We start from the raw sequence: 12,122 nt of genomic DNA, 5'->3' as shown, positions 1-12,122 counted from the left end.
AATCTTAGATACTGAAGGAGGATGAGGGAGGCATCATTAAATGGGGCTGAGGTAATAGAGGCTGTGTGGGGGCCAGGGAGACTGAGTAGGATCCAGGTGGGTGGGTAGGATTTTCACAGAGTGTCAAAGGGAAGCATAAGCCCTCTCTCAGGAGTGGGCATGGACTACAAGGGCTGGTGGGAAACCGACCTGTGGCCAGTGCAATAGGTTCTGGTTGTGAAGTGGAGAATACCGGTGAATAGGTGGGTAACAGAGCAGCCAAAGTGCACCTCCAATGCAGCCTGCCTGAAACCTAACTCATCTTCCATCCCTAATAAACCTATCCTCTCCTCCCCAAGCCAGAAACACGTGGGATGCTGTTGTCTCCTCCATTTCTTTCTCCCTTATACCACATCCATTTTCTGTGGCCAAGTCCTATCAATTCCAGCTTCTAAGCATTGTCTCTAGTCCACTTTTGATTCTACCCTTCACTGCTCCTCACAGGCCTCCTTCTATCAAACTTGACCCCGTCAAGTCCACTGTTCACCAAGCTGCCCATGTAGTCAACATGGAAAACAACTTAGACCATTTCCCTCCTCTCTTTAAAACCTTTTGGGATCCACAGCTCTTCTTTTTCCTTTTCCAAGGGCACCACAGAAGCCCTAGACCTCCCGCAAGCACATTTCACAACCACTGACCTAAAAGATTAAGGCCAAGCTCCATACCATAGGTTGCAGTCTTCTATAACCCATTTTTGAATTACCAAACCCCTTGTAGTTCCCTTCATACACCATAAAGGTTTCCCTGCCATGCCTTTGCTCACTCTACCCCCTCTCTAACCAGTAACTGCCTCTCTGCTCTGCACCACTGGTTCCAGCATGCACACACACACACTTGCATATGTGCACACAAATACACCTGACCAGTGGCTATTAGTCTTCAAAGGTAATATTAGACATTAATTTTCTCAAGGAAGACTTTTGACATACAAAGCTGTTCAATAAATATCTGCAGAAATTAATATAGAACCTCGGACACAAGGCTGAAGCATTTTATTTACTATAGTTAACAACAAGGAAGCACTGAATGTTTTATGAATAACAATGAAATGGTCAAAGCAGTAAGTGTAGGCTATTATTCTGGCAGTAAAATGCTGATTGTATTAGAGCAGAGAGAATCTAGAAGGAGGGACATCATCTATGAATGTTTTTAATTCAGCAAACATTTATTGAAAAAAGAAGGTAGGAAATTAATCATAGACTTTCAACAGATGTTGGCTTAATGAATTAATAAATGAATTGAGCACCTCTAGGAAAAAGCAAATTGCTACATATTATTAGCAAAGAACAGTCCCTCTCCTCAAGGAACTTAAACTACCACTGAGGAAATAAGATATCTCAAATCAAGGTAGAGATGAATGCTTACAAGAGGTGCAAAGAAAATGTTGCGGTGATTCAAAGAAATGGGGGATGATTTCAGTTGAGACTATCAGACAATGTCTCATAAAGTCGATGGCATCTGAACAGTTTCACAACGAGGCAAGCCTTAAACATGTAAAGGTAAAAGAGAAAGACTGAGCAGAGATAGAAAATGTATAGAGGAGGCATAGCCCCAGGGAATCTCTGGGAGCATGGAACACAGTTTGACTTGACTAGAAGAGGTCAAGGCTACAAAAGGGGGGAATAGGAACTATAGCTGAAAAGATATGTTAATGACAGATAGTCAAAAGCATGAGAAATCCATGCTCTGTCTTTGTAGGCAGTGAGTAGCCACTTAAGCTTAAGAGCGAGGGAGAAGGGATGATATTTCAGAGGTCTGCTTTGAGCATATGAATCTGTAGGATGTAAAAGAAAATGCCAAACATGGACCTGGCATACAGAGCAATGCTAAATAAAAGGTACTTCTCACTGAGAGAGAGAGTGAGTGATGAAGCAAAGGCAATGTGAGAAGAGTTGAAATCAAACAAAGATGTCATGGTCAGAACATTTCCTCCTCTGAGACAGATAGGAAGGGAAAAAAAGAGGTGAGAATGCAAAGAAAAGTTGAACTAAAAAATAATGTTAATGCCCTGGCTGATGTAGCTCAGTGGATTGAGCGCTGGCCTACAAACCAAAGGGTCGCTGGTACGATTCCCAGTCAGGGCACAGGCCTGGGTTGTGGGCCAGTTCTCCAGTAGGGGCATTGCAAGAGGCAACCATGCATTGATGTTTCCCTCGCTCTTTCTCTCTCCCTTCCTCTCTGTTTAAAAATAAATAAATAAAGTATTTTAAAAAATAATGTGAAGAAAAGTTATATCAAGTGGTCAACATTCTCAGTAAATCAGGTAACTGTATGCTGAAGGGGCCAAACTTTAACACTAGGTCAAGCCTGGGCCGAAAACAAGAAACTAGAACAAGATGAAGGGAAGAATTAGAGCCCCCCTTAGTAACAAGATAGGATAATGACTGAGCCTTGACTCAGATAAACAGCCCGTAAAAGCAGGGTCAGAGCTGAGGATAAGGGAGGAACTAATACCAAGAAAGACATATCAGGGTGCAGCCCCCATGCAGCTGGGCCAGAGTCGACAAGAATAAGGAGGAGGCATAGGGCAAGAACAATACGGATATGGGTAGACTAAGGGGAACAAGTTGACCCACACTAGAACAAACAATACCCCAAGATGATGGAAGAATTGTGACACCCCCAGTAACAATGTAGAAAAACCAAACAGCCAATAGCTAACCGCCACCTCTTGCCCTTGTATCCTGCTTGCTTGCTCTGCTTATAAAAATCCATGTAATCTAACAGCAGCGCGCCTTTTTCCTTTCGAGGGAAAGGTGGCCCCTGCGCAGGTAAAACTTGGCCAAATAATAAAGAGTGTGTGATCAAACTCTAATTTCTGAGCTCATACTTGTGGGGATCGTAACATATGCTAAACATTGGGGACCCTAAGAAGGAGCTGAGGTGCAACAATATGAACAAAGGAATGGAAGCTCTCTATGTGTTAAGCCCTAAGTCAGAGCTTGAGTGTTTATTTTCTAACCTGTTGACTGGACCCCAGCACCCAAAAATGACCTCAGGCATGAACCCAACAAAAAAAGTAAACATTGAAAGTCAGAAACAGAAGAGAGAAATCACAGAGAAGTAAGAAACTAAGGCCCAAGGACAACCTTGGAAAGACCTACAGTTGGTCAGTGGGCATGAGGAAGAACCAGAAAGAAAAGTGGTCAGAAGCGTCAGAGGAGAGTAAAGATAAAATCATGTTATAAAACCTAATGGAAGAGAGCGCGTTAACAAATCTGCCCTTTTACAGTTCTCACTTTGATTCGAATGACATGGTAAATATTATATTGAGATAGAATATCATGCTAGAAAAATAACAAAATCCTTCAAGTCTTTCATATTGAAACTTATGATTCATATATAACATGAGTTGAAAACGTGAGTTAAATAAACCAAAATGCTGATTATAATAATCTTTTTATTCTCAATAATTTCTCTCCCAAAATAATTACTTTACCCCCCAAGACTCCCCTTAAGAATGCTAAGAATAAGATCGAGAATAAGCACCTGGTGATTTGGGGTGGGGTTTTTTTTCAGTTTTTTAAATTTATTTTTGTATTTCACCTCATGATATTTAGACTGATATTTAGACTGATAAGTTTGACTGAAAGCTACAACAAACTATTATGCATTTCTTCCTCTTGTGATGTAGTTAAGATTCTTATCAAATTACATATAGACTCTTGGTCAACTGAAAAACTAAATCTGAGGGCTGGCCAAATACATTTCCTAAGACAGCTGCTCTGGCACTGCTTGTTCCCACGGTACCCAGGGTACCCCGAGCCAAGGTGGGGCTATGCTGCCCACTCACCTGCATGAGTTCATGGCTTTCCAGAAGATCATTCTCTAGCATCTCCTGGGTAAGGCGCCCCATGGTGCTGTAGAATTCATCTGCTGTTTCACAACATTCTATCTGCCTAGTAGCAGAAAGGACAGAACAAGGAATTGTTTAGAACACACATGCTATCTATCAGCTACGTGCTCCAGCTACAACAGGTTATGAGGTCTGTCCAGAAAGTATCTATCCATTTACTATGATAAAGAGAGACATTTATTAAAGAAGATACAAGATACAAGAAACATTGTACGTGGGACAATGACGCCTCAGTCCCCTTCAAAGTAGGCACCTTGGGGCCTCACACAGTTCTCCCAATCTCCATCACCTGCCCCACTGTATTTTCCTGAATCTCACTGACAGCTTGAAATCTCTTCCCTTTCAGAAGTGATTTTAGTTTTGGAAAAAGCCAGAAGTTGCAGGGCACCAAATCTGGGCTGTAGAGGGGCTGAATCACCTGCGTGATTTGATGTGTCACCAAAAAACTCTACACGAGATGTGATGCATGAGCAGGAGCATTGTCATGATGAAGCTGCCAATCACCAGGTGCCCATAGCTGCAGCCTTCTGAATCATCCAAATAGTTTCCATGGAGGAACTTTCAAGCTTAAGGCAAAATCTGATAAAGACTGGTTGCCCTACTTACTTAATCATTTTGAATGCAATGGCCACACAGTACACATGCTCATTCAACAGCATCTACTGCCCCCACTGACTAGTACAGTGAAGTCATCATTGTTCACACATGCGCTTTCCAGTCCACTCTCCCTGGCTCCCAGGTTACATCAATGATGTACAAACCATTCTCATTATATTAACAATGGCTAGACTTTTTCCAGACAGATCTTGTCATACGTTGCCTCTAGCTATCAAATCAATCACATTAGCAATCAACAAAAATCAAAGTCCTGGAACACACTCACATTACAGCCAAGTGTATACAGAGAAAAGATATAAAATATCAAAGGCAACTTAGAGGTATTTTTTACAGGATGAGTTCTCATCTTTCTGACATAGCTGCCCAGCCTCACAGCCCTACCAGTGGCAATTTTATTGCTTCCATGTGACTCATTTTACACATCAGAATACTCATCACTGATGAGAAATCATAACCGTGAAATTAGGTATGAAGAACTATTATCCCCAACAGGAAATCTGTTGTTCTTAATCTACAAACTGTGGTATCATTGACAGACTGAAACCAAACCACAGCAGAAATAAAAGATGAGAAATACTAGAACTTTATCTGTATATTTCATCAGTCTGCAGGATGTTTTCATAGGCAGAATTTTTTTAGTTCTTCTTAGGACACTGCTGCTAGTTGGAGATTACACCATGTTTCTTGCATTTGGTTCTACATGTCAATAAAGAATCTGTCACCTGTCAGCCCTGGCTGGTGTGGCCACTGGATTGGGCACTGGCCTGCAAACCAAATGGTCATTGGTTCGATCCCCATTCAGGGCATATGCCTTGGTTGCAGGCCAGGTCCCCAGTAGGGGTGCGCAAGAGGCAACCACACACTGATGTTTCTCTCCTTCTCTTTCTCCCTCCCTTCCCCTCTTTAAAAATAAACAAATAAAATCTTTTAAAAAAAAAGAAAGAAAAAGAATCTGTCACCTGGCAACCTGTGAGGCGGCGTGGACTTTAATCCCTCCTCTTGAGGGAGAAAAAAAGTAGTAGTCCAAAACAAAGAGCACTGTGTATTTATCTACTGTGATGTCCTTTATATAGTGGGATGATTCTATTTGCCCACCAACTACAAGAGATATACTTTGATGTATACTAATATTGGCAGATTTTCATAGAGCCATCCCCAAAAAATATGATATTGGAAAAGATTCAGGCTCTGGAATGCTATTCAAATCTCACTGCTACAATCATGTAAATAAGTAAATAAATCAGATAGACTGCTGAAGTATTATTACGAAAATGGAGAGTGGTTAAGTTTACCCTGGGGGATGAGGAAAGAAATAATGCTTAAGATGAGTTTAGAAAAATATTCTCCAGGTTGACAAGGAAGAAAAAGCATTCCAAAGACATAGATGCAGGAGACGGCAGCAGGCCCTTCCCAGAGATCTGCAAGGACGGGGCAGGGTTGGGGGAAATGGCCTGCAGGGCCAGAAGAAGCCAGTAAGAGCTGAGGATAAAGAGCCGTAGAGAAAGAGGACCGCAAGGCCTCACTCGCCAGCTGAGCCCATCAGGGCAAGAATCACTGAAAGGCTCTTAATAGGGGGTGTGGGAACAGATGTGGCCGTGGCAAGGTCAGCCTGGAGGTGGCATGGAAAGTGGGTATGATGGGTAAACCCACAGAAGATACACCAAGATAGGCCAGGCACAAGGTAACATAGCAGCAAGCCAAAGCGGTAGGGTCAGAGGAGAATGGACACGTAAAAGAGATGCCAGTGAAAGTGAGCCAATGGTCTACAACTTATGGGTTCCGAAAGTACCCTTGGTGTACTTTTTGTAATTGTGAAATTACACAAATTTCACAGCTTTCTCTTTTCTCCACTTAAATATCAATGCTTTTACATGTGAGAACACAAATTTGCTTAAGGTCCCCAACACCAACACCAACACCAACACCATCACCACAGAACAAAAGTGAGAGGAAGACAGCCAAGCTGCGGAAGCAAGGGGAAAGGAGGGGTCCCATGGATAACTATATACAAGGCACATGTTATTCAGGTACACATAACTGGAGATTACCTATATGCTGTTTATGATTTTTCCAAGGGAAAGTTTATGGGAAAGATCACAGCCACTGAAGTCCAACTCTATGGGGTTAGGGGCAAAACAAAAATGTGTTTAAACTGCCTAACATAATGACAGCACTATAGGCACTTGATAATGTACATTGGTTGCCTTAACAAGTGGCATGCTCAAAATGTGTAGAATTATAATCAATACTTTGAAACATTTAAAATTCCTCCAGTCTGATTCATATATCCCCTGAACCACATAAACAGTAGCCATTTATTATCAGTATATTCACATTATTAAAATCACAGATTCCAGAGCCAAGACACCTGGGTTCAAAATCAGGCCCTTACACTTATAACTGGGTGACTATGGGCAATTAACTTCTCTGTAACTCAGTTCCTGTATCTGTAAAATGGGGACAGTAACAGGACCTAACTCCTAGGATGATGGTGAGTACCAAATGAGTTACTTTTACTGTAGAGTGCTTACAGCAATGCTTGTCCATTGAAAGCACTCAATAAACACTGAATTTAAAAGTGTAGCTATTATTATTTCAACCATGTGACATCCCTAGGATGAGCATATGAATAAATTCTGATCCTACAGCCCTGACCGGTGTGGCTCAGTCGGTTGGAGCATCATCTGTAGCCAAAAGGTTATGGGTTTGATTCCCGGTCAGGGCACATATCTAGGTTATGGGTTCCATCCCCATTCCAGGTGCAGGCGATCCTGGTCCAGGCATATATGGGAGGCAAACTATCAATGTTTCTCTCGTACATCAATGTTTATCTCTTTCCCTTTCTCTCTCCCTTCATCCCTCTCTAAAGGCAATGAAAAAAAAAATGTCCTCAGTGAGAATTAAAAAAAAAAATTCTGATCCTACAGATAATGAATAGATGGGAATAAAACCAGAATCATCTCTTTTCCTCCTGCCACATAATTAAGATCTAACACAAGGGGGCTATAACTGAGTCAGCATAAAGTAAAAGTGCTTTACTATTTTAATCCTATGAGCTAATTATTCAGTAATTGGACTATAACAACCAGAGAAAACTATCAAACTCAAAGAACTTACAAGATGTAGAGTAGGGTGGAAATACATGACTGCAGAAAGAGGCAGGTATTGAGAGAAAATGAAAAAGATAAGTAAATAGCACACCAAATCCCTCATCGATGAATTTATTTGCCTCAATAGGACATGCAGTAAAACAACAAACAAAGCAACATACAATAAAACAAAGGCACAGGAGCTATGTGATGTTTAAAATACTTACATACACTCATGATTTTTTAAACCCTGTATTGATAGTTGGTGGATCTTTCTTACCAAAAACAAAGTTGCATGTCTCCCAGGAGACAATTTATAAATAAGAAGCTAGTTAAAAGGTTTTTGAAACAAAATACTGGCAGTGATTTATTAGTTTTCTGACATGTTGCCTACTATGGGTACCCACTCAAGTCATTATAGCTCTAAGAAAGAAACATTAAAAATCTTTGTATCTTAAGTCAACTATAACAATTTCATCCTAATATTTCTTCCATTACCCAAAAGGTAGAATTTTAATATGTCATAATATATTCAAGATGAATGAAAATACCCTAGTTTTTTTTTCAGCCCTACTACTAGAAAAGACTAGAAGTAAAATCTATTTAATAGTAATAGATTCCCACATACAGTTATTTCTTCATGAAAGGAAAGACATTCCGTATGTTCTACTGACTATGTACCACGCACTATGCTAGACACCTTATATATAGTATTTACTTTAATTTTATCACAGCCCTGAAAGGCCAAACAATATAAGTAAAGATTCAAACATAATCCAAACTGTGGTATTAACCAACAAAGCCACCTACTCCTTCCCAGATCTCACAGTTCCTCTTGCACCTAAGTCTCTCTCTTCTCACCTGGTGTCCAGAGAGATGCTCACAAAGTATAAACGAGACAGGACAAGCACTGAGGAGGAGGAGAATTACAGGCCTGAAAAAGCCTGCCCCCTTCTCTAAAAGAGACTCCATCTGCCCCCAGCCATCAAGAATGGGCCAGCTGAGATCCCTGAAGGCTAAAGCAATTACACAAATTTCACAGCTTTCTCTTTTCTCCACTTAAATATCGATGCTTTTACATGTGAGAACACAAATTTGCTTAAGGTCCCCAACACCAACACCAACACCAACACCACAGAACAAAAGAAGAGGGAAATCACTTACTCTCCCAATTTTGCCCAGATAGCCAGCGACACCCTTAGGATGATTTCTGAACCTTCAAAAAAGATGGAATCCCAAATCTTTAAAACAGTATGGTTAGGGAGGCACGTAGCAAAGAGAGTCAGAAACCACTGCATCGTGAAGACATTCGTAAGTGGGGGCTCATATCCACCTGAAATAAAACAAACACTACATTTCTTCAGAATTGACTGTTTGCAAGATATAAAAACACCCTCTTTCAAGTCTTCCACATCCACCCCAAATGTTACATTTCCTGACTGACATGTTTATATCACTAAATTCTGGTTCTTTCCTCTTTTACCCTTCCTTTTTTATAGAAGAACATAGGTGTGTTTAATAAAAATCTCAATAATGTGAACTTCACAAATTCTTTATGATATTTCAGAAATCCTATCCTGAAATTTAATTTGGTTTCACTATTATGGGATGGTCAAAATTAAGGAGAATGTTACCTCACCAAAAATGGGGTAAAAAGAAAGTCTCTTGAAAGCAAACACCAATTTTCAAAATATTCTAAAACCCACTATTATTCAAATGCTGTTCATAAAAATGAAATTGCTCATTAGGAATTACTTATCTAGTTAAATTATACATAGTTCTCAGATCACAATGGAATTAAACTAGAAATTAATTACAGAAAGATAGCTGGAAAAACCCTAAATATCTAGAGATTAAACAACATGAAATTTTAAAGTATGTCGAACTAAACTATACACAGTTTTAAATATCTGGGGGTCCAACTCACTTTGAAGTTTCTTAGTTCACTAACAAACACAGAGCTCCCTTTCATTTCCTGTGATGGCATAATTACATATTTTAATGAAATAAAATTTAGATATTTGGACTGATCCTCCCTCCAAATTACAGTCAGAATGTGCATTTACCCAATTATAAGCAAAAAGAGATCTGTTCTCCTGCATTCATTTTCTTCTTTCTTACCTATGAACAAAGGGACTACATTTTTTTCAGAGCCCATAATCTGAGGTCACCCCTTCTAGGCAAATGCAGAGCACTTAGGAAAAAACATGGTTCCCTGTAAATCATGTCTGACTGTGGGATAGGTAAGGCTGGTCTATCTGGAAGCTTTATGAAATCTACACAAGTGCATAATTACACTGCATAACCAAATTAAATAAGAAGATTATTCAAATGATTTAGAAGGAAATACTAGAGTCACCCAAGTGCCACTAAAATTTCCAGTGTTATTTTAATCACTGATAAGGTCCTCAAAATCATTTAATATTTTTCTAGATTTAAATGTGTGGTCATTAACTGTCAACCATTTAAAGGAAACGCCACAAACTTCTGACTCTTCTTCATGGTATCCCGTGTACAGCCAAGGAAGGACAAGCAGTGGGTATAATTACAGCACTAGTTCCCGTAGTTGGGAAAGCTGGGTGATGCCTGCTAGACAGTGGTGACTCCCAGAGCTGCAGCAGAGCAGTCTCCATCACCACCCCAATCAACCTGGTGCCTTCCTTTAGGGTTCAGATTCTTCCTAGAGGCCCAAAAGAACCTTCTCTAGCAAGAACTGGCCCAAGTAAACCTATAAATCCTTAGCATGACTCAATAAAAGGAACATCAAACATTTCAATCCAAATTATCTCCTGCAACTTTATGAAAATGCATATTCCACTCTCCCACAACCTCGGTGCTTCAGGAAAAACCACAGTTTGTACTAAATTGTACCTGTAGCTCAGTTTTAAAGACTGCCTGTTTTGGTGCCAGCTTAGAGAAGTTTAACCAGATGGAAAGCGTATACACCATTCTTCATCTAAAAAACAATATATGATTTTAGTTGTTGATCTGGTTCTGGTGAAATACTAGGTTCTTGACCAACTTCCTAACTATGACCATTCAAAGGTTCACTATGTGGCCTGATGTTACAGGGTTTGGTTTTTTTTAGTTTTGTTTCTGTTTTCTAAAAATCTATTTCATTGCATCGAACTCTCCACACCAGGAATACCTGAAAAGATGTGCTTCCATTCAAGGTTTAGGCTCACATGTACAGTGAAATCAGAGCAGTAACGTATTTTCAATGGTAATAATAGCATTGAATCATCGCTACCTCCACTTTCCTTGTTTGCAGTTCTCTGAAGAGTGTCCAGGTGCTGAGATAATTCAGGGAGCTTCAGTCTCAAGAGGTCTCTGAAAACCGCCATATCCACAGACAATGCCCAGAGATTATTGACAAAATAACTTTCAGGAAGTACCTTATCAATAAGGTAAATCATAATCTGAAGGAAAAGACAAAGAAGACTGCTTCATAAAAACTGGCATCCTAACATATCCTAAATAGAAAGAACATATTCAAATGGATAAAATGTAGTTAACCAAAGCACTTTATCCTTTAAATATGTCAGTACCAAATGTTCTGGATTTTCAAGGCTCATCTCCACCCTGGGTAAAGAGCGGGTGGCATAATTATCTAAGTAATTCATAATTATCTAAGTAAAAGAGTTACTAAGAAAAAAAGTTACTAAGTGCAAAAAAGCAAGGAAAATGGTCTACCTACATTTAATAAACTATACATTTCCATAATAATTACAACTTGCAAAGGCCAAAATAGCTGTTGGAAAAACTCCAACACCCAATATTTTCCTTTGCATCAGAAGTGTTTCTTCATAAACTCAACCTTCCTCTGCATATTAAATGCCTAACCAGATTCCTAAATGATAATGATGTCATTTCATTCCACAAAGCTGACTTTAATAGAGGCAGAAATATAAATACTCAGTTTCTCAGTTTTATCAACCCATCTTTTTATGTGACTTTTTTGGTGTCTCAAGTATCACGGAGTCTTTTCACAATTTGATTAGCATTATATCCCCTTCCCCAAATCTTTCCACCCCAACCCCTAAACTGAATTATTTATTCCAGCTTTTCAACATAACAGTCCCCATTTTATAGTCATAAAAATTATATCTGGAAAAAAAAATGACTAAAGCTGATAGACTAAGAAAACAAAGTTGCTTCTTAATAAAAAATGTTTTAACATCATGTATTTGATTTGTCACTGCCTTCCCCCTCAACCTCTGCCTATTTGATGAACAAGTAGCTTCTAAGCTGTTTCCTTAAATACATGAATGGAAAGAGTGAGAGGCTGAATACAGGTGTAGATCATGTCAGGCTGGATTTATAATCATTTCCATCCTAATGTCTATAAAACCAGGAGGAACATTTGCTTATTTTTCCATGATTGAGACTATCACAACGGTGGTCACCACAGTCAAAAAAGAATGGGCGAAGGGGAGTGGGGAGGAGGTGCTCTTGAATACAAAGACCAAGTATCCATCCTATCCATCACAAAGCATTGCAATCAACTGCAGTCTGAGGAT

At 39.6% G+C, this 12,122-nt stretch overlaps 1 protein-coding gene across 6 annotated transcripts in view; it reads right to left on the bottom strand.

The window, feature by feature from the left end:
* TBC1D30 (TBC1 domain family member 30) overlaps positions 1-12,122 on the bottom strand; it is a 77,661-nt gene that overhangs the window by 17,913 nt on the left and 47,626 nt on the right. For all 6 annotated transcript variants that reach the window (XM_054580044.1, XM_054580043.1, XM_054580045.1 and 3 more), the window contains 3 exons: positions 10,853-11,021; positions 8,767-8,935; positions 3,833-3,938 (listed from right to left, as the gene is read on the bottom strand). In XM_054580044.1, coding sequence (XP_054436019.1) covers positions 3,833-3,938; positions 8,767-8,935; positions 10,853-11,021 — 444 coding nt within the window. The remainder of the gene's footprint in view (positions 1-3,832; positions 3,939-8,766; positions 8,936-10,852; positions 11,022-12,122) is intronic.

The sequence above is a fragment of the Pteronotus mesoamericanus genome, unplaced genomic scaffold (genome assembly GCF_021234165.1).
Source record: "Pteronotus mesoamericanus isolate MK-2021 breed Mesoamerican mustached bat unplaced genomic scaffold, CSHL_Meso_final contig_56, whole genome shotgun sequence".
Taxonomy (NCBI): Eukaryota; Metazoa; Chordata; class Mammalia; order Chiroptera; family Mormoopidae; genus Pteronotus; species Pteronotus mesoamericanus.
This window is presented reverse-complemented; position numbering and strand designations above follow the sequence as displayed.